Source organism: Monodelphis domestica, chromosome 6 (genome assembly GCF_027887165.1).
Source record: "Monodelphis domestica isolate mMonDom1 chromosome 6, mMonDom1.pri, whole genome shotgun sequence".
Lineage (NCBI taxonomy): Eukaryota > Metazoa > Chordata > Mammalia > Didelphimorphia > Didelphidae > Monodelphis > Monodelphis domestica.
In genome coordinates this window covers 156,465,240-156,489,122 of record NC_077232.1, presented here as the reverse complement: position 1 = coordinate 156,489,122, position 23,883 = coordinate 156,465,240, and the positions used below count along the sequence as shown (strand labels likewise).

The window sequence follows — 23,883 nt, the reverse complement described above, 5'->3', positions numbered from 1 at the left end:
TGCTAACTCATCTCATCTAACCTTCTTCCAAGAACCTTATTCTCCCTTCAGTAACTTGAAGTTGGTTTGGCATTGTCCATCTTCTTTTTTTGAAGCTGGATGCCAGAAGCACTGAAAGCCACTGCAGAACCCAAAGACGAAGAAGAGACTTGAAGAGATTATACTGCCCTACTCTTAACAATTCTAGGCTCCCCCTCACACAGGGTGGGACATTGATCTCCACCATTAGGAGAGAGTCCCAGTGGGTTTTGGGGCTTGGATTACATACATTAGGCTGTTCTTTCTACCCCAGGACTGATGAAGAGATCATCCCTTTCAGGCACAAGAGGGCCTCCTAGTAAAGGCAGTGACAGCAAAGGTACAACCAGACACATGGAGCCTTCAAAAATCAGTGTCTAGAGCCATGTAAAGTGAAAGGATTCTCATGACAGCCCTGGGATGGTAGGGACATTGAAAGTACTGGGGTTTCAATGGAAAGTGGCTTGTTACTATAATACTCAGACCAAGACACCCTAAATCTAGGAGATTTAAGGACACTAAAACTCTGTCCTGAGAGAACAGAAAGGACCCTAAAGAGAGGGAGTGCTCTGAATGGGACCTAATCCCATGCAGTTCAGGTCAGTGCAAGAAGCCAGGGTGATCAGAGACAAGACCAAGCAAGGCTGATCACCTCACCCTAAAGTGTAACATAGGGAAAAACCTGGACTTGGCATAAAGTCCCAATTCAGGAACTAAGACTGGTGAGATGAGTAAATCAAAGGCAAAATTCAAAGCTGGACTAAGAGATCTGCATAGAGATGATAACTGAAATCACAGGATCTAGTTGAGATACTCAAAGGAAAGGGTGTGGAAGGAGAGGATAAAGGGCTAATGACCAAGCCTGGGATACACCCAAAATAAACATAGGAAAAAAGTAGCATAGAAAATAAAAAAAATTTGGAAATTTTATATAAAATTTGTTTAATACATTTTTTAAAAAATGGACAGGAAGTGTGAGATAGAGACCTAATTTCATGTAGAATCCTCTTTTTTGTGCTTTTCTGTGTGTATAGAAATGCTCTTTTTTGGGGTGAGGGTGTTCAATGAAAGAAGATGATAAAATAAAATGTATGTTGACTTTGGCAAAAAGAAGGTTTGCCACTGAAAGAGACTGGGAAAAAGAAGGAGAGATTATATAAAGGAAGAAATGGATGAGAATATTGAGAATAATTTCAAAAAAGAGGGTCTAATAATATATCTCAAATGCACTATAACATAATTATTAGGAAAAGTATCTGGAATTTAATAAAAAGTAGAAAAACTGTCCAATTCTTTTGTTCATAATTCAAAATTATGCAATAGACTTGTATTTGATTAATCTGAGATCATAGGACTTTGAAGAAAGGAATTAATATTCAATAATAACTGTTAACTAAAAGACTACTGGAAATAATTAACAACTTTAGCAAAGTTTAACAAAATAAGCCCACATAAATCATCAGCATTTCTATATATTTTCAACAAAACAGCAGCAGGAGTTAGAGAGAAACCTCATTTAAAATCACTATAGACAATATAAAATATTTAGGAAACTACCTACCAAGACAAACATAGGAATTATATGATTACAACTACAAAATACTTTTCATACAATTAAAACTGGATCTAAATAATCAATAATAATTGTTAGAAATATTAAATAACAGTATGGGAGAAATGGGATTGGATCCATATTCCACTCCACATTGTATTGTGAGGTAACGTGGTATACTGAATGGAGAGCTGGCCTCAAGAAGCCTAGAAGAATTGGGTTTAAGTCCTGCCACTGAAATCTCCTGGATCTTTGATCCTCAGGAAGTCCTTTAACTTCTTGGGACCCCAAGCATTCTCTAATATGGAAACTTGCAGAGAAGTTATTGATTTACCTTGATATAAAGAATTTTCATATCTGTAAATTTCCTTTGAATTTTCTCTACCATGCCACTGAAATTTTCTGACCAAGAAAATTGACTCCATGACTTCTGACTTCTGACAATGGAAGTATAATCTGTCTCTGTGATCTCTTCCTCTTATTGATTTGTTTCTCTCAGAAACATACACATGGCGCATATGTGTTTTTCTCTGTGACACTGGACATGGATTGTAAATCTCCAGCTGCCTCCTCCACTTTGCAATTTTCCTCTAAGCATGGGTAATCAAATAAAGATACTTAGATGAGGACTATCTCATGGCTTTGAGAGATGTGGAGTCAATGCCCAGATGGGTCCTACTCAGAGGAGATGACAAGGATGAGTCATGTATTCCTGGATTGCCAGAAGATACACCACAAATTCCTGTTCAAACAGTACAGATCCAAGAGGAAAATAAAAAACCTTTTCAGAAGTTCCACAAATCACCTGGGAATTTTTGGTTCTTATGAATATAATAGGAGTGATGGATTACTATCTCATATTTTAAGTATTTATCAATATATAATTATCAGTATTTGGGGTTTTAATAATTTCTTTTGTGGGAGTGAAAATAGTGGTCTTAATACCTGGTATGTAATACTTTGTAAACTCATTAGCTTTTTAGAAGGGGCTCTGTTGATCCAAATTAGGAAGACTGAGACATGAGTCATAAGTTAGCTTTGGTTAAGAGATTTTCATTGCAGTTTTTTCTATCCTAGGACTGGGGTTTAATGAGCCAGATCAAGAAAAAAGCTGGAGGTCAACCTGTCCCTAGAATGAACTTGGGTCCACTCAAGTCCACATTCTTTTGTGTGATGGAACACTCTCTCTACACTAGAACACAGGTGACATTTTAACTTTAAAATTTTATTAATGCAAAATTTTAAGTCAAATCCATTTCCCCAGTCAAAGATATGACTGGTACTTTTTTTAAACTTCCTTTCTTGTTAGTGTTTCACTCACTGGTGACCCCTTCTTTGAAAAGCCCTTTTCCCATTAGTCTACCCTGGTGTGGAAGTTCATGGTTAGTGCCAAAGTCCAATCAGGACCATATTTCAGATATCCTATAACCTTTGTACATGCAGACAAAAACTGAATGACTAAATATAACTTGAATATTGATTGTATTTGGACCACTGTACTATACCACAACAGATCTTTTCCTGGCTGTCCTTGCTCTCTGTCTTGGCCAGATGGTTTGGATGATACTGAATAATTTCCCTAACCTCTTCATTATCACTTGGGAATTTTGGCTCTTTCCCCTTACAACGTGATGAATTCACCATAGTTCTGAAAAGGGTAGTGGTGCCTATATTTGTTAGATGTGCAGGATCCTTTTCTTTTGGAGAGAAGACCTCTTTTTAGGAGTTATCTGATTTGTCTTGTTTTAACTCTGAGGGGTTTTTTCTTAACAAAAACTGTGGTCTTTTTTGAGGCTGCCAGGAGACTCTGGGTGCATGGGAGGCTCTTTTGGGGGGTGTTAATCCTTTTTTGACACTGTTGTCTAGGTGGTTCTTGTCTTCATTGCTGTGATTTTGAATTAAAAACTCCAGCAGAAAGGATGCCTCCTATCTCTTTTCTGACCATATAACTTTTTTTTTTTAAACCCTTACCTTCTGTCTTGGAGTCAATACTGGGTATTGGCTCCAAGGCAGAAGAGTGGTAAGGGGTAGGCAATGGGGGTCAAGTGACTTGCCCAGGGTCACACAGCTAGGAAGTGGCTGAGGCCAAATTTGAACCTAGGACCTCCAGTCTCTAGGCCTGGCTCTCAATCCACTGAGCTACCCAGCTGCCCCCCCCATATAACTTTTTTTTTCAAGAAGTTTCAGAATCTCCCTGTTGCCTCTAAGATAAAATATAAGCCCCTCTACCTGGAATGGTTTTTCTTCCTTATCCCACCCTATGAAATCTCTAGATCGCTCCAAGATTCAGTCACACCTCCTCCAGAAGATTTTCCCTTTTCTCTTCCTCCAGGTTATTATATTGCTCTTTCCCTATGTACATCTTGTTCGCTCCCTTCCTCCTGCCCCCTTAGAATGCAAGATATAGCATTGATAGGAGAAAATATTTTCTTTTTCATAGTCTTTGTACAGTAGAAACTTTCTAACTACCATCTGAGCTCTGTTTTGGGTATGCATATTTGCTAAATATAGTTATTTTGCATAAGGGAAGGTCTTTACTTTGGGGAGGGAATTGAGAAAAATTGTAGAGTAGTGAGGATATTAAAGGGAAAAAATCCAACCACAGAATTCTCTTATTTGTTATATGTTGTATATCACCTACTACCTAATTGTTAAACTATTGAGTGACACCAGCTGCATAAGCCAATTTCTGAATTAGCTCCTAAACAAAGAACTCAATTTTATATAAAAAGTACTGCTTTAGACTAATTCAAGTGCAGTTTCTACCCAGATTAGACTCAGTATGCTGGGAGCTCCCAGTACAGGTGACTGGCTTATCAGGCACCTTATGAAAGGATCCCAAAGCTAGAAGCATAAGATTACTCTCACATTTTTTTTCTACCACATGAATAAAATTCTTTTAGCTATTAAGAAAAGGAAGAGAAGAATATCAATGAATCTTTTTAATAAAAAAATAAAACAGTAGAAAGCAGAAGGAAGTTCAAAAGACAAGCAGGGTTGTTTTAGAAAGCCCATGATAACTTTAAAATATGCATTTAAAAAACAAGCTGTACAGCACAAAAATTCACAATTTGATGGATTCCCCCCACCCTGCTCTTTGTGTACATAAATGTTCATTTTTTTGTTGATGCTTGTTAAGTTTAACAATAAAAGCCATTTAAAAAAACACAAATGAACAATAACTACCCCAAAAATCTACTTAAAGAAGTGCTAATAAAATAGTCTATTAAATTGGCTGAGTTGAAAATTATGAAATGTAAAACTGGAAGATATAAAGCCTACTATCATGCTATCAATACAGCAGGGAGTTGGTACAATCTTTTTGGAAAATAGTATGGGATCATACAATAAAACTGCAGAACTATCCATCTCCTTTTACTCAATGATTCTATGATAGGATTATACCCTTAAAATGTCATTTAATATTTTGAATTTGAGATTCAGAACTGCGTTCTCATACTGACTAAACTATTTACAGCAATGAAATAGTAGGCAAGTCAATCTCACTGTACTTCAGTTTCCTCATCTATAAAATCAGGAAATTAGACTAATTGATCTCTAAGACTGGGTGGGGGGGCAGGTGGGGGAGAATAGGATTACACTCTAAAAATGTAATTATTAAGGGAGAGAAAAGACTGCATCAAATATATACTTTAACATCATGCATAATTTTTAAAAAGACAACTCAAAGTATCCAACCATTAAGAAATAGCTAAATAGATTTCTATAAATAAAAGTGAGGAAATAGTAACATGAATAAAAACAGTACTCTTCCATAAGAAATGACAAATATGAAGAGTAGAAAAATATATGGGAAGATTTATGAAGAAATTTAAGTGAAGAAAGCAGCATTAAACAATAATATATACATTGACTACAACTGCTTTATAAAATAATAATAATTACATTATAAAATAATAATAATTATTTTATATGGGGAATATGGGGAATAATATGGGGAAATGTAGAGAAAAGAATTGAAAAGAGAACAGAAATGCAAAAAATGTTTTATTGCTACCTTCATAAAATTAATATGCACAATTGTTAAACAATGTATAACCAGATTTAATAATTTTATTACTAATATATACAAACATTTGTTTGTGTTGATAGTTACTTAGTTTATAATTTTTAAAATAGAGAAGCACAAATTGTAATTACCTGAATTTTTATTTCATTATCCCCCTGTAAATTTTTCTGTTATTGCCTATCAGCGTATTTAAATTTCTGAGGAATTGCATAACTAAATTGTATTTTTTATAATAATAACTAAACTAAATTGTATTCTTAAAATATATCTCTTCATAAGAATATTTAATTTTAAAAATTATAATCGTGAACCTCTGAGCTGAAAATAATAAGTCAAAGTGATCAAATATTCTTTCACAACTTATTGATATGTTTTTCTCCCTGGCACACATAACTCTGACATTATGAACGCAAAAGCATATATTCTAGAAATAGTGCCAGTCTTAGAGATCAGTTAGTCTAATTTCCTGATTTTATAGATGAGGAAACTGAGGTACAGTGAGATTGACTTGCTCACTATTTCATAGCTTGTAAATAGTTGAGTCAGTATGAGAATGCAGTTCTGAATCTCAAATTCAAAACATCTTCATCTTCTATAGCTAATAGATTGTGCAGCTCCACAAAAAAAATTGTTTTAAAGATTTTTTTAAAAACCCTTACCTTCTGTCTTAGAATCAATACCGTGTTCCAAGGCAGAAAAGAGTGGTAGGGGCTAGGCAATGGGATTTAAGTGACTTGTCCAGGGCCACACAGCCAGGAAGTGTCTGAGGCTATATTTTCACCCAAGACTTTCTGTCTCTGGACTTGGCTCTCAATTCACTGAGCTACCTAGAAAATTTTAAAACATTCTTAAGCTAGCATTCTTTTGTTTAGTGAGGTCTTCCTGGAGGAAATTTTCAGCAAAACTTTGGTATCATTTTAACTTCAGAAGAGGCAGCTTAGAATAATAATTACAGAACTTGCCTGGGTGTCAGGAAGAGTTGGCCTCTAAAGTCCAGGCTTTGCCACATACTCCTGTGTGACTGACTAGTTGCTTCACCGGTCGTCCTTTCACTAAGCCTTTACATTTCAAAGACATCACATCAGTCCTCTTTGGTAGAGGGAATCCTTCCCTAGGAGATCCCTACTTGGCTGAAATCACCAATAAGATACCCAAATATTTGGGGGTAAGTATTTTTAAATTGCAGCATTTGATTTTAATTATAAACATGGTAAAGTCTCTTGCATTTCCATGTAATAGCAGAGCCCAAAAAGCTCCCAAGTATCACGTTTACTCCATTTAGTCTCTCTAGTGGCTTTTTAAAGCTGGCAATATCAGCCAGGACTTTGCATGTGGGATCTCGAGCCTTACCTGGTATTCTGCCCGCTTCACTAACAAGTAGCCTTCAAAGTACAAAGGCAGGGATGTGATCCTCATTCTCTCCTGGAAAATTCTTCGCGGGGCTGCCTTGGGGGGCTTCTTCGCCATCATAACCTCTGTCTTGGGTGTGCTGGGAACGTCTCCGGCTTCAGCCAAAGACAGCTCTCTCGCTCTCTCTCTGCGGTGTAATAGGAAAAGAAAACAGTGCAAAGAGGAAGTCTCAGCACTTGCTTTTAACAACCCCTCCCTTTTCCCTCCCTCCCTTTGGCATCCACTCCCCCTTCTTTCCCTCCCCTGCCAGCATCCTATTTTCTTTTTCTCTTTGTAATGTGAGGAGGAATGGGAATAGGTTCGGTTTTATTCCACTATAGTCATAGCGGGCACAAGACTTAAAGAAGCAAAGAAACAAAAGATTAACACCGTCCTAGGACTAAAAAGATGGAATTAAAAGGTAATTCAATTCCTGTTGTCCTATTCTGGGCATGGGGGAAAGAGAACCTTAGGGAAACACTTGAAAACTTTTATACTTCTTGAAATGAGAGAGTTGAAACCACGCTAGCTTTGGAATCAAGTTCAGTTCCCAGACCCAGCATTAGCTGGGTGTGCATGTGACCGTGCCCTAGTGAATTAGTCTTTCTATGACTGTTTCTGCATCAGTAAAATGGAAGAAATAATACTTATGGTATTTACCTTACTGGCTTGCTTTAAAGATCAAACGGGATTATGTTAACTAGCGGGCTTTGCATATCTAAAGCATCAGAGGTAGGTGTGCAGAAACAATTTAGAGTGCTCTCAGGAATTATTTTTATTACTAGCTGGAGAGGTTGACCTGTATTGCAGTGCAATAAAGTAATTTCCTTCCCAATAATATCATTAAAATTCTCTCCAGAGGCCTTATAGTCATAGGATCATAGATCTAGAACTGGAAGGGACCTCAAAGACCATCTAGTCCAACCTCATCATTTTATAGATGAGGCTATTGAGACTCAGAAGGTTACTTACCCAAAGGTGATAAGTATCTGGAGAGCGATTTGACTTCAGATCTAGTACTGGATAAATGACTATAAATATACATATACATGTATATGTAGATCTTTACAGATTTTGTACATATTTGTGTGGATACACACTGTTTTTCCCCACTAACATATAAACTCTTTGAGGTCAAGAACAACTTTGTTTTCACCTTTGTATCCCCAGAACCTGCACATTACAAAACCAGCTTAATGGTATAAATTTAAAACATTTATATTCTATACCTCTTAAGGTTTTAATATTAGTTTAAAGGTGGTAGCTAATTTACTTTTAAAAAATTAATATTTAACTTTATTCTTTTGTAAATGGAAATTTAGAGTATAAAAATGTTTTTTCTGTTAAAATGTTTCAGGGCAAATAATGATTTTTTATGTTGAAATGTTGATGGCACCTCCTATTGTTGTAACAATTTATATAATCACTATGCCCCAAATATATATTTGATGTCAAGCCATTCTCCATAATTCTTTCTTCCCAATCTTGCTTGTGTCCTGTGGCTAGCAACTGATATTTCCTGGCTATTTGAATGGGAATGAGGTGAGAGAAGGATCAGAACCTTCTCCACCAACATTTATTAGAGGTGTAATCATCCATCCCAATGGTGAAATTTCCAACATTTATAAGTCTAAGGAATTTTAAGGTTTACACAGGATTGAAGAGACAGTTTTCTGTCATAAATCAAAGGGCCAGAATTCTTTAGATCCACAGATTTAGATGCAATGAATCATGTTGACTGGAAAGGGGTTAGTGGATTTCTATTCATTCAATGGGGTCAAACTCCCTTTGCCCAAAAATTATTGCTTTCTGATAGAGCTTTAAATATAGATATATGGAGTTACCTTAAGAGGAATTAAAGAAAATGACTAGAAGCATGTCACCTATTTGACAGAAGTAGTAGGGTTACTAGTTAATAGGCAGCCCTTCTAGAGTGTTTACTCTTAACCTTGCTTCCTATCTATCTTCTTTTCTGGATGCAACAAGAACTGTCACCACTGGACACTGTTACTGTATTTCCCCTCCTTTCTGGTAACCCAGGAAAGTGGCAATCCTTGGCTGGATTCCAAGCTTCCTATGATCCCTGCCAGCCATTAGAGCATATTGTAATCTAACCTTGCTCTCTGTCCTTCATCTGTCCCCAATCTAGAGCTGAACCCAGAAGTTCCCATTGTTAGAAGTTTTTCATAATGCAAATATAAATTTGTTTCTTTTCAGTTTCTATATGTTGTTTCTAGTTCTACCTTCTAGATCTAATCTGATCAAATCTTTCTTCAATGTCCATAGCCATTCAGATACATGAAGTTAGTTCTCATCTGTTCTAAGCCTTTTGTTCTTAATATCAATCAAAGATCAATCAGAAGGTACTTAATTAAGTGCTTACAATGAGCCAAGCACTAGATATAGAAATAGAAAGAATTTATATATATATATATATATATACTTGTTTTCCCCAATTACCTTCATAAGTTCCTAGCAAATAGAAATTGTTTTTGTATTGTATTGAATCATTGTATTTGTATTGCAAAAAGATTAATATACATATAAATGTATAGGATATACATACATGCATAAATTATATATATATATATATATATTACATCAAAATCAAAATATAAGGAACTAGGGATGTTCATTCCTGAACTATCTTGTACCACTTTGTACATAATTATATTTATTTACTTTATCTTTACATTATCAAAATGGTTAGACTAGCTAACAACTCCATCAACAGTGCAAAAGTGTACCTATTTTTCCACATCTCCCCCAGCCATTTGTTACTTTCCTTTTCTGTAAAAGTCAATTTGAAAGGTGTGATTTGGTATATCAGAGTTCTTTTAATGTACATCTCTCTAATTAGTAGAAATTTAGAGCAGTTTTTCATGTAATTTTTGATACCTTTGACTTCTTCTAAAAACTCTATATCTTTTCACTGCTTATCAACTGGGAAATGGCTCTTCTTTTTTTTCTAATATATATTGTCTCAGTTCTATATATATTGAAGTGGTATACTTCACAAATGAGTTCAAACATCTAGAATTTCAATTATTGGAACTGTAATTTATTAATAAAAGAGAGAAATAAAGAATCTACCAGCCGGGACAGAATTTCCTAACGGAAAATTGCATCGGTTTGACATTAAGAGACAGTTTATATAGGACAAGTTATTTCTCTTCACATACAGGTTCTTATCTGACAATGAACAGACTTTAATACAGGAATTCGAGGTTGGAGACTAGAAGCCGATCCTGGGGCTGTGATTGAAGGAGTATTTATCTTCACTTAGTCAAATGTCAGTTCTCTGACTCTTTGATATTCCTGAAATTCCTCTTTGCCTCCTGCCCCCCAAGCTAAGTAGAAACCAGTTTGTTATCTGCATAAACAGCTTGACCTATTGGGGGAGGGAAGCCAGGTCTGTTTCCTAAAAATGGTAACAGGGTTCTATCTGCTTTATCACTTTTTAATTTTTCCATCTTTGTTCTTTTTGGGGCTACTTCAATATATTTGAGAATTGAAGCCTTTATTAAAGAAACTTGCTGCAAAACATCTTTTTCTCTCCAAACTTTGGCAGTAACAGTTTATGCAAAATTTATTTAATTTCAAGTAATCATAATTATCAATTTTACTTCCTCTACTCCCCTCCATCTCATTTGTTCATAAATGCTTCCTTTATCCATTGTTCTGAAAAGTACATTTCTCCATTCTCTTCTAATTTATTTATGATATCAGCCTTCATGTCAAAATAATTTATCCATTTTTATCATATCTAGATAAAAGGTATGAGACATTGGTATATGCCTAATTATGGCCAACTGCTTTCTGGTTTTCCCAGTAATTTTTGACCAATGGTGAATTCTTTGGGTTTTTAAGTACAAAATTACTCTAGCATATGTACCTAATTTATTTCACTGATTCATTACTATTTTTAGCCAATACCAGATGGTTTTGATGAATGCTTTTAAATAAAATTTGAAATCAGGAAGTGCTTGGCTGCCTTTTTTAAAAAACCTTTTCATTGACTCCCTTGATATTCTTCCAAAACCCCCAAAACTCACTTTCTGTCTTAGAATAGAAACTAATTATTAGTTCCAAGAGAGAAGAGTGATAAGAGGTAGATATTGGGGTTAAATGCCTTGCCCAGGGTCAGAAAGCTAGGAAATGTCTTGATGCCAAATTTGAACCTAGGATCTCTCATCTCCAGACATGGTTTTCTATCCACTGAGCCACTGAGCTACCCCTTGACCATTTGTTCTTCCAAATAAATTTTGTTATTATTTTTCTAATTCTATAAAATAATTCTTTGGTAGTTTAATTAGTATGATAGTAAATAAGTAAATTAATTTAGGTCGTGATGTTGTGGGGTACAGAGGTATATCCCTGGGGTTCAGGAAGGATACCTTTTGTAGGAATACAAGACTCCAAAATTTAACTTAAAGGTAAAGAGAGATTTATTAGTAATGTTGAATTTTTGGCAAGTAAGACAGCATGAGTGGAGCATCCTGGGAGATTGCTCCCCAATGCCTCAGTTCTGGGGTTTTTATACTCAATGAGGACTTGACTCTGGGTCAAGGGGTTGGAGAGGAGTTTTCCCTGAAGGCATGGGGGTGGTTGTCATGATTTGGATCAATGGGACAATCAAATGAGGATAATCCTCTCTGAGTCAGATGTTTTGGGTCTTGAGTCAAAGAGTGTAAGGGAGCAAAAGAATTTCCCTGATAATAGTTTGTCTGAGTTTCTGGGGGTACAATGCCCATGACATCTCCCCCCTCTCCAAATATCTAAGATAAAAAGAGGCAATGGTCTCAGTATTCTGTAGCTTCTTCAGAGCTGAGAATGGTTGTCCCTGCTGTAGGCAATGTCCAGGGTTTCAGGCTGGGAAAGTTACAGAGTTGTATTGGCATCTCAGTGACTCTAATGGGATCTTTCACCCTACAAGCAACTAGAGAAGTGAAAAGGTTACAAATCAGAGAATTATCTATCCAGCTGGCTAGACATGCATGATTAAAAAAACAAGAAAAGACAGAAAGTGTAAGAAAAGGATAGTCATGGCTAGAGCAAGAGAGATTTGAAATAACAAGGAGGAAAGGGGTAGATAGAATGACTGGATGGTGCTCCTCCCACTGAGGTGTTGGCTGGTTTGATCCAATTCATGTTTTCTGGTATACCAAATCTCCTGTTTGGGCTGGGTGGAAGGATTCCTCTTTATCCTCTCTTGAGGCTCTTGGAACCTAGTAGATTGGGCCAAGTTGCTTAGAAAACCTAACCAAGCTGTGGATTTCTGTATCTAAAAGAACATCAGAGGATAGAAAAGCAACCTCATACAACTGTTCAAATGGGCTCAGCCCTAAATTTGCCCCTAGAGGGACTATCCTGATTCTTATTAGGGCAATTGTGAGAGCTTGGTATTTAGTGAGATGGCCTCTAGTGATCCATGGATGGCTTTTAGTCTCCAGAATACTCAGGACCCTATGTGGGGTCAGAGTTTCTAGGGGTTGGCCTAGAATTATTTTAGATGCCTCTTCTGCCATTTGGGCTGTAACAGAAACTGATCTTAGGTATGGTGGCCACCCTTGGCTAACCAGATCTAATTTCCATGGGCCTTAGATTGGGTCCTAAGTACTGGGCTAAAACCCCTATGGCAAATTGCTTTCTCTCATCCACAGATGAAAAGAAGAGCTTTTCAAGGTCTGGAATTCCTAAGGCAGGGCCGGCAAACAGCCTGGATTTTAGAAGTAAAAAGGCTCCTTTTTGTGCACACCCCCACCCCCAATGCAGGGGTTCTGAGTCAGATCCCTTCATGGCCTCATAGATGGGTTTTGCGCTGATCCCAAAATTAGGGATCCAAATGGAACAATACCCTGCCATACCCAGAAAAGTTCCGAGCGGTCTTTTGGTGGAGGGGACAGTTATGGATAGGATGGCCTGTTTCCTGTCTGTGATCAGGGAGCGGGAATTTGGGATGAGGTTGTGTCCCAAGTGAGTTACAGACTGGGACACCAATTGGGATTTAGAGGCAGAGACCTTGTAGCCCCATTCTCTTAGGAAAGGTGAGAGACCATGGGCTAGGAATTTATCAATGAGAGGTTGTAATCATTTTCTGGCCTCTGGGGAAATGGGATATTGCTTCCAGTGAGGATAAGGAGAATTAGGCTTGAGGCTTTTCATTTTGGGATTCTTATAAATGACTTGTCCAGGTATGCCTTGATCCCAGACAATGGGAGGTACTTTCTCCCAGATTTCTGATGAGATTGTTGGAGGCTTTTGCAGAGGAGTAGCTCTGGAAGTTAGTGAGATATGGGAGAATTGGGCACAGGTTAGGGGTGCTGTTTCCCTATATCTAAGGATCATACCCCAAACTCCAATTACCTAGTGCTGCGAAAGGATTGTAGGACCTTCATGTGAGGTAAGGACAGAGTGAGTTGCCCCTGCATCAATGAGAAACTCACATCTTCTACCTCGAGATTAACCCTGGGTTCAGCGATAGTGGTGGAAACTGGGAGCACGTTGGCCCCAGGGTGCCCCTCTTCCCAATCTTCAGGAGACTGGAGGATGGGGGGATGCCTCTTGGGTTGTTGAAGTCTCTGTGTGGAGGGGCACTGGCATTTCAAGTGTCCTTGTTGTCCGCAGGCTGGGCATGAGTTGAGGGCAGTTTTCCCTTTGAAGGACAACCCTGGGACCAATGTCCATTCTGTCCACAGGTGTAGCAAGAGCCCCTTGGCATCTGCCCATGGGTCAGGGAGGTGAGGACTGCTGCGAGCAGTTTCTCAGGGATTTGTCCTTCCATTTTCACCTGGTCCCTGTTGTGAAAAACCTTAAAGGCCACATTGACTAATTGGTTTATTGGAGTTTGGGGTCCCAGGCCCAGCTTTTGCAGTTTTTGCCTGATGTCTGGTGCTGACTGTCCCATAAAATGGAGGCCTAAGATAATTGCCCCCTCGTCGATCTCTTGGTGGACATTTGTATACTGTTTCATGGCCTTTACTAATCGGGACAGGAAGAGAGCTGGATTCTCCTCCTTTCCTTGAGTAACCTCTTTGAGCTTGTTATAATTTACTTGCTTACTCATCCCTCTCTGTGTGGCCTCAAGGAGATGATCAATCATGTTATCTCTACGTTGTATATGTCTTTCATTCATATAGTCCCACCTGGGACCTTGCCCTGGGACAGCGGTGGCACCAGGGACTCCTACCCATGTGCCACCTTGGGCCTTCTCATCTGCTACTTCTATGGCCAAATCCCAGCTTGGTTGGGGGATGGGCAAGGTAACATTATCAGGCCATGGTGGGTACAAGGGGATATTATGGTGGGGCGTGGTTTGGGAGACAGAAATGGCCTCAGGGTCTGAGCCTGGAGAGTAAGGTGGGGGTTTTGGAGCAGAGTTGAGAAGAAGAAACAGTTGAACCTGGAGGGGATCCTGAAGTGAATGTTAGTTCTGAGGAGGTTGGGAGAGAAGAAGGCTATGGTCTAACCTCAGCTGGTGGGGGAGCTGTTATCTCCCCTCACCTCTGAGAGGCAAATTTGCCATTGAGTGCTGAATCATTCAAAATGTCCTCTGGAGGTCTTCCCCAGTAGGGGTTGGCAAGGGTGCCATAAGGTGCATATGGCGAGCCCTCCTAAGCTCAGGATTCAGGCTAAGTTTAATAAAGGCTGAAATATAGGGTTATGCTGCCTTTTTCCCCATTCTTCATGCAAAACAGGTCCAATTGTTAGATGGTATTATAATTTAGGGTACCATGAGTAGGCCATGCTTCTTGTTTATCAAGAGTGTAAGATGGGCATTTAACATTACAAAAAGAAATTAGTTTCTCTTTTTTCAAGTTGTATAGATCCAATTTTTCCCAATTTTCAAGTATACACCCCAAAGGGGAATCTTGGGGGTATGCTCTGTCTCTGTCCCATTTTGATGTGGAATGGTCAATTCCACACTGAGGGTCAACAACTGTGCATCCACAGAGGTTTCCTGACCTATAGCACTCACAATAGTGAGGCAAGAGTCTCCCCTTCACTGGAAAGTCTTCTAGTATGAAAAAGGGGAGCCAATAGACCCCATAACCAGCATCCAGGCTGACTTGACTTCTGGGACCAGTAGGCATGAAAGCCCATGACCATGGATGTGGAATAGTCAATTCCACACCGAGGGTCAACAACTGTGCCTCCACAGAGGTTTCCCGACCTATAGCACTCATGTTTAGTGAGGCAAAAGTCTTCCCTTCACAAGAGCATCTTCTAGTATAAAAAAGGGGAGCCAATAGACCCCAGAACCAGTGGCCAGACTAGACTGACTTTTGGGGCTGATGGAAGAGAGAGGACAAAAGAGGTCCCACAAAGATGTCACCCCAAAGATGGGGGTTTCAGGAGTCCAAGAAAGGCTCCTTCCTAACTGAGCTGTGTCCTTATGGATGATCTGGGGCATCCCCACATTGGTTGCCAGATGTTGTGGGGTACAGAGGTACACACCTAGAGTTTGGGAAGGATAGCTTTTGCAAGAATGCAAGACTCCAAAACTTAATTTAAAAGTAAAGGGAGATTTATTAGTAATGTTGAATTTTTGGCAAGCAAAACAGCATGAGTGGAGCAACCTGGGAGGTTGCTCCCTGAATGCCTCAGTTCTGGGGTCTTTATATTCAATGAGGGCTTGACTCTGGGGCAAAGGGTTGGGGAGGAGTTTTCCCTGAAGGCATGAGGGTTTTTCTCATGATTTGGATCAATGGGACAATCAAAGGAGGATAATCCTTTCAGGGTCAGATTTTTTGGGTAAGGAGTCTGAGGGTGTAAGGGAGCAAAGGAATTTCCCTGAAAATAGTTTGTCAGAGTTTCTTAGAGTACAAAGCCCATGACAGCATTACCATTTACATTATATTAGCTTTGCTTATCTATTTCTCTGATTGTTTAGACCTTCCTATGTGTGAAGTGTTTTGTAATTAGATTCACATAATCCCTAGGTTTATTTTGGTAGGTAAACTCCCAGGGGTTTTAAATTGTTTACATTTACTTGAATTGAATTTCTCTTTCTATCTTTTCCTGCTGAGTTTTGTTGATAGTGTATAGAAATAATGTGTAGGTTTATTTATATCATACAACTTTGCTAAAGTTGTTAATTCTATCAACTTTTTTTTTAGGTAATTCTTTATAGTTTCTAGGTATATCAACATATGATCAACAAAGAATGATCTTTTTTGCCTCTTCATTGCCTATTTCTATTCCCTTAATCTTTTTCTTATCTTCTTTTTTTAGCTAGTATCTCTACTACAGTATTGAATAATAGTGCTCATAATGGATATCCTTCCTAATCTTATTGGGAAAGATTTAAGTTTATCCCTATTAAAGATAATACTTGCCATTAGGTTTAGATAGATACTGATTATTTTAGGAAAGACTCCTTTGATTTTTATGCTTTCTAGTGTTTTAATAGGAGTGGGTATTATATTTTGTCAAATGCTTTTTCTGCATCTATTTATATAGTGCCAGGAGCCAACAAACCCCCCACAGTTACACAGTCACAGGTGGAAACCAGAGGTTTCAAAGTGGTCCCCAGGAAGGATGGAAACATCCACTTAGACCTCCTCTGTGTGACTTCTCACTAACATTCCTTATTGTTGGAATTGCTCCTAGCCCTAGGGAAAATAGATGAAAGCATCATGCTTGTAAGGTTAATACAGATATCACACTCTATTCCCCCAGAAAAACACTAGGCTATCCTACTTACAAAATTAAACCTAAGGATTCTTATGTACCCACTTACATAGGACCCTCTTTTCTAGGCATAAAAACTTCAGGCAAATCTGTGCTCAGAATTCCCCACCCCCATGTACAGGCCAAGAACAAGCTTCTCTGACCTGAAACTGGGTTATGTTGATTTTGCCCTCGGATCCTGCACTTAGCATCAGTGTTTTGTTGATTATCTCCTTAGGCTTTGTGTTTGTTGTTGGAATCCATGGAATCAAAGTATGTATCTGTGTAACCACTGAGGGTATAAAATAAAGCCAAGCCTGAATGAAAGCAGAGCAGCTCCTTGTGAGGCCTGTGCTACAGGTTGAAACTTTCCACTGTCTTCCCGTTCATTATCCATCAACGCTGTCACACCCAGTCAAGGGTCCCCAAATCATGTGAGCTTTGTTGCTATCAATATTAATATGGTTAATTGTGATGATAGTTTTCCTAATATTGAAATAGCCCTGCATTTCTTATATGAGATCGATGTATAATCTTTGTGATATAGTTCTATAATTTCCTTGCTAGTGTTTAAATTTCCATAGGTAAAAGAACCCTACCAAATTACATTTATGACACAAATATGGTTTTGATACTTAAACTAGGGAGAACAAAAGAGAGAAAAAAAATTACTGTTAAAACTTTTACATCAATATTCATTAAGGAAATTGGTCTATAGTTTTTTTTTTCCTCTCTTTTGTTCTCCCTGGTTTAAGTATCAAAACCATATTTGTGTCATAAATGTAACGTGGTAGGACTTCTTTATCTGTTTCAAATAATTTATGTCATATGATTAATTATTCCATATTGCTTAGTAGAATTCACTTGCAAATCAATCTTGTCTTGGGAATTTTGGGGGGAGTGAAGTCATTGATGGCTTATTAATTGCTTTTTCTAAAACAGGGCTATTTAAGTAATCTATTATTTTTTTCCATTGATCTGAGCAGTTTATATTTTTCTAAATATTCATCCATTTAACTGAGATGGTTAATTTTGCTGGGGTATATAATTGGTCAAAATAACTAATAATTGTTTTAATTTCATCTTCATTGGTGGTTCATTCACTCCATTCATTTTTGATATTGGAAATTAATTTTTTCCTTTTTTAATCAAATCAATCAATTATTTATTAGGTTTTCAATAAACAAGCTCCTAGTTTTATTTATTCAGTCTTTTTACTTTCAATTTCATTAATCTCTCTTTTGATTTTAAGGATTTCCTTTTTGATGTTTAATTGGAGATTTTTAATTTATACTTTTTCTAGTTTGTTTCATTGATATTGTTGTTACACACCCAATTCATTGATCTGTTCTTTCTCTTTTTTCTGATGTATACATTTAGAGATGCAAATTTTCCCATAAGTATTCTTTTGGCTATATCCCACAAATTTCAGTATGCTATCTCATTGTTGTCATTCTTTTTAATGGAATTAATTGTTTTTTATGATTTGTTCTTTTATTAACTTATTTTTTAGAATTAGAATTTTTAGTTTTCAATTAGCCTTTAATCTGTGCTTCCACAGCCCTTTATTAAATGTAATTTTTCTAGCATTATGGTCTGTAAAGCCTGTATATAATATTTTTCCTTTTCTGCATTTGGTTGTGAGGTGAAAATTTTTTTGGGAAATGCCATGGATAGCTGAGAAAAAGGCATACTCTTCTATTCCAACTTGGTTTTCTTCAGAGGTATATCTAATAAACTTTTCAAAGATATTCATCTTTTTGGCTTCTTTCTTATTTAATAGTTAGATTTATCTAGATCTGAGAGAGGAATATTGAGGCTCCCCATTTATATAATTTTACTACTATTTACTCATACAATTCATTTAACTTTTCCTCTTAAGAATTTGCATGCTATGCCATTTGCTGTGTATATTTTAGTATTTATATTACTTCATTGTCTATTATTCCACTTTGCAAGATAGTATTTCTGTGTTTATACATTTTAATTAACTCTAATTTTATTCTGGATTTAACTGAGATCATGACTACCACCCCTTAATTTTTTATTTCATCTAAAACATAATAAGTTCTACTCCAGCCTCTTATTTTAATTCTCTCTGTGTGTCTCTCTTTTCCAAATGTATTTCTTGAAAACAATATATCATATATATCATTGGATTTTGGTTTCTAATCTATTCTGCTATATGCTTCCATTTTTGCAATGAGTTTAACCATTCACATTCAGATTTATTATTACTAAATGCATTTTTCTCTATCCTATTTTCTTTTGTTTATTCTTCTCTTTTTAGCCTATTTCTCCTCTAAAGTCCATTTTGTTTCTGATTAATGCCTTCTTTTATGTGCCCTCCCCTTTAGCTCTTATATCCTTTTCTCTCATATTCTTCCTTTCCTACTTCTCTGTTGGGTAATATAGATTCCCATTAACAACTGAGTGTGTGTATATATTTATATATTTTCTTTTTGAACTACTATAGAAGTTAGTGAAGTTAAATTATTGCCTGCCCCACCACACCATTTCCCTTCCATTTTAAAAGCTCTTCCTTGTATGCCTCTTTTCAATTTTAAACCTTTATCTTCTGACTTAAAATTGATATGAAAATTGATATATGATTTCAAGGTGGAAGAATGGAAATGTCTAGGCAATTGAGATTAAATGACTTGTTCAGGATTGCACAAGTAGCAAGTGTCTGAGGCCACATTTGACTCCATGATGTCCATATCTCTAGGCTTGGCTCTCTTTTCACTGTGTCACCTAGCTGCCCCATTGTATGCCTCTTTTGAGACAATTTTCTTAATTCTTCTCTTCCTTCTTTCTCCCAAAGCATCTCTCTTTTCTCATTTCTCAATTTCTTTTTACATCATTCCAATGTGATTAATTCAGTTCCACATCCTCTTTCTGTGTAGAATCCTTCTAATTACCCTAATAATTAGAAGTTGTATTATCATCCCATATCATGTATCAGGTACTTCTAGGGGTCCTACAGACACCATTCTAGGGGAAAGCTTTTTAACTCTTTGGGGAATCCCTGACACTCCCATTACATTCTCTGAGCCAATGGAATAGCAATGTAAATCAGGTATACTCTTTAATACAAACCTGGAAGCTCCAGTGTCTAGAAGACAATCATAACAGATGTCACCCACATTTAAGGTAATATGGGGTCCATTAGTATGGGGGGGTAGTGGATAGGGACAATGGGTAGGGACAACATCAGGGTCCGGAAAATCAAAGGTTGTATCCTCTGATTCCTGTGCCCCAGCCCCCCCTTCATAGTATTTGGGAAGTTCCTTGGGCACCCCCCTTAAGTGTACCTCCCTGAGGGGCATTAGCACCCCGAGTATTTTTTGAATGAGCACCACTTAAGTTATATTGTTGTGGAGTCATTTTTCATTTTCCCAATATCTATTCCTAAAGTTATCATTCCTAAAGTTGTGGTTTCCATTATCATTATTATAGTTATTTCTATAATTATCACTTCTGTAGTTGTTATTAAACTGCACATTCCTTCTGATTGCCTTGAATAAAGTTCTACACTCTATCATTCTGTGGCCCTTCTTCTCACAGAATTGGCAGATAATGGATGGATAGATTCCTGGAGAGGGGCAAGTGCCATTGGTTGAGTATCATGTCCTCTTTCCAGTTCAGCCATCTTATTTGTTAACTATGTCAATTGTTTCTCCATTTTCTCCATGAGATCATTATTCTCTTCCTCCTTTTCTTTGTTTCCCATTGAAACATATAGAGCTGTTTCCCGCAATTCTTCAAGGTCCATCTATGGCCATCTTGGGCAATGTATTCTAATAACCAAATCCCATAATCAAATCCTTTAAGTAAGAGGTATTTTATTCTTTTGGGTAGAGGAGGTAAGGAGAGGGGAGGGGTGAGAGGAAAATAGGCCTCCCAAAAATTTCCAAGTTATCCTGTTGATTGAAGATTTCAAGATATATTCAGATTCAGGAAACAAAGTTATCTTTCCCTAGGGGACATATTGATAGTAATGATGACAGGTTTCTTCTGGGCTAAAAACCCAAATGTCTTTTTCAGCTCACTGTCTTATGCATAAGGCAATGGCTAGAGAGAAAGTCTATCTTCCACCTTCTGGTCCAACAGCCATAGAAGGAATCCTTTCAGCCAGGTCAAGCTGCTTAACTGCTTTTTCCACAGGTTCCCATGGAACTGTCTCCCCATCTCAGTTGATTGCTATTTCACAAAGTTCTAAGCTCCTTTTCTTTTTTGCAGATGCATTTGTCACTTCTCAAAATCTTTATTTACACTATCTACAGGATAAATAGGAAATAATTAAGAGGGAACATACTAAAATTAAATATTAGGAAGGTGTTTTGCAAAAGTCAGATTTTAGATTGGACTGGGAAATCAGTAGGTGGAGAGGAGGAAAGAGAATATACCAAGCACAGGATGGGAGGCAGTAGGAAAAAATTTGTGGAGTCAAGAAATGGAGTGTCTTTTACAAAATAACAAGGAGGACAGTGTTGCTGGATCAAAGAATTTGGAAAAAAAAAAAGACTACAATTGGTTCCCATAAAGTGAGGGAGCCACAGGAAGTGATGTTGAGAAAACTGCTTTATAAAGTCCAGCTTGAGGATTCAGGGATTCATTCTGAGTTGGTGAGCAAGACTAGGGGAGGAGATTCTTTCCCTGGATCTTATGTTGGCTTGAGGTGGTGAGTAGAGTGATTCTTTTCTTGGTTCTTTAGTGAGGAGACCCTCTCTGCTCATTGGTAGGTCAGTAGGACACTCCCTTCAGCGTAAGTTCTGGTGATATTCTTGGTGGTCTTAGCCTCTTGTGCACTGAAGGTTCTTGTGTCTTCAAATTTTGGCTTCCTAATTAGGACTTTGGATTCTAGTGAGATTTGATTTCAGATTCACATTTAAGGTCTGGAGACATTAGGATTAAACTCAGGGTATTGGTAGCTAGGTAGTACTTTCTGTCTCTTTATTTACATTTTTCTACTTTTACTCTTTCCACCTCTTTGTAAATAAAGCTGCTAAAAGTCATTTTGACTTAAACTGTAATATTTTTAAATTGGTGATGACAATATCATTTTAGGATTCTCATATTTAGCATGAAACCTAAATTTTAAATTCTTACAACCTCTATCCAAGGTAAATCTGTACTTGCCAAAAAAAATTATCATTTTATCATGTTTAAAGAAACAAAATTCAATAAATATTAAGCATCTACTTTGTGCCAGGCACTGTACTAAGCACTGGGGATAAAAATAAGAAAGATAAGACCCTGTTCTCAAGGAACTTATAATCTAATAGGAGATGACAATACATAAAATGAAACTGCTAAGGAGAGACTGACCCAGACAGAATCCAGCTTGGTGGAGGGGAATGAAGTTCAAAGATTCTAATCCAAATATGGAAAATGGAAGGCTCTGGGAAGGTTTTGCTTAGTCCTCCAACCAGAGGGGAGAGTCAACTAAGGGGGATAAGAAGGTATTAAGTCTCAATCAATAAACATTAAGTATCTACTAAGTGCTAAGTATTGTGCTAAGACCCTGGTCTCTCTCACACACAAACACAAGTCCCTACCTTCAAAGAGTTTACAATCCAATTGGGCAACATAACACACAAAAGAAAGCTGACTATCATGGAGGGAGGATGGGAAGGTACTCAACTCAGGATTTGAATTCAGTTAAGTCAATCAGAGAAGTCCCAAAGTAGTAGAGCCCTATGAGAAATGAGATGTCTGAGGTGAATTCTCTCCTATATCACCAGAACTCACGCTGAAAGGAGTGTTCCACAGAAGTGCCAATGAGCAGTGAGGGTCTCCTCACTAAAGAACTAAGAAAGGAATCACTCTACTCACCACCTCTGTAAACCTTAAAATTTCTTAGACTTATATAATTGTTGGAAATTTCACCATTGGGAAATTTCATACTTGAAAAATTTCCTGTTGAAAGTGGGAACTCTATTGGAATGTGAACCCCATTGGCATGGGAGGTTCCTCCTCCTCCCTTCTTAAGATTACTTTAGGACAGAAACCTTTTGCTGAACAATGGAAAGGGCTTTGACCTATGCTTAAGCATAGAACAGGAATTTCTTTGAGTCATGATTGATTTTAGAATTGATACAATGGAGATACTTGGAATGACAGAACCAGGTCTTGGAAATTGCAATCTCCACCCTACTCAGTCCTAACAGGATTTAGGAAGGGCTGCAGCATAGATCAAAATTTAATTATTCCAATCTCTACCCTACTCAGGGTAACAGGATTTAGGAAGGGCTGTAGCAAAAGATCAAGATTTAATTATTTGAGAATATGACCTTCAACAGACATGTGCAAAGCCACAGACCTCTGGGCGGTCCTGGGTTAAGCTAGAGCCACCATTGGCACAGGGAAAATGATGGACAGTGATTGGTAGATGTGAGAACTGAGGGGAGGGAACTTGGATGGTTTCCTTAAAGATAGAGGGGTCTGAGGACTGAGGTGGTTGGTTGGAGAGTTTTGGCTCTGAGTGGTTGGAGAGGTGCTCTGAGAAGCTTGCTCTGAAGGAAGCTGGAGGTGGAGGCCCTTGAGACTGTTTCTCCATTTTGGTCACATGAGTAATAGGGACTGATCTCCTTTCTTTGCCCCAGCTATCTAAGGGCTTGGGCCTTTTGGCCCAGCCTAAACAGAAGGGGTATTTAAGCCCTATTCCCTTCTCTCCCCTTTCTCTCTCTCTCTCTCTCTCTCTCTCTCTCTCTCTCTCTCTCTCTAATTCCTTTCCTCCTCCTGTTTGTAATTAAACTCTATAAAAGGTTGACGGCTGACTTGAGTTTTCATTTAGGAATTACATAGCTGAATTCCTTGGCGACCTTAAATTAATATATATATCAGTCTTTTAAAGTGATTTCCTTGTCACAGCTCAAGCCAACATAAGATCCAAGGAAAGAGTCTCTTCCTCTAGTCCTGCTCACCATCTCAGAGAGAATCCCTGAATCCTCAAGCTGAACTTTTTAAAGCCGTTTTCTCAACATCTCTTCCTGTGGCTCCCCCACTTTACAGGAACCAATCACAGTCTTTCAGTTTGCCTAGCACTGCCCAAGGTGGGGTGGCAGTAGCCTTTGGAGTTGTCACCCACTCTAGTGTGACTTGTGAATGCTTATACTTAGTGATTGGTAAGATACTAAGAAGGGATACTTAAGTTTTTGATTAACTGATTAACTAAAGTTGTTGATTGATAGACAAAGAGAGTTTGATTCACTCTTCA

General features: G+C 37.7%; 1 protein-coding gene across 2 annotated transcripts in view; it reads right to left on the bottom strand.

The window, feature by feature from the left end:
- Positions 1-23,883, bottom strand: part of STAP1 (signal transducing adaptor family member 1) — a 93,258-nt gene that overhangs the window by 68,082 nt on the left and 1,293 nt on the right. For both annotated transcript variants that reach the window (XM_016423226.2, XM_001367372.5), the window contains exon 3: positions 6,951-7,137. In XM_016423226.2, coding sequence (XP_016278712.1) covers positions 6,951-7,070 — 120 coding nt within the window. In that variant the 5' untranslated portion in view covers positions 7,071-7,137. The remainder of the gene's footprint in view (positions 1-6,950; positions 7,138-23,883) is intronic.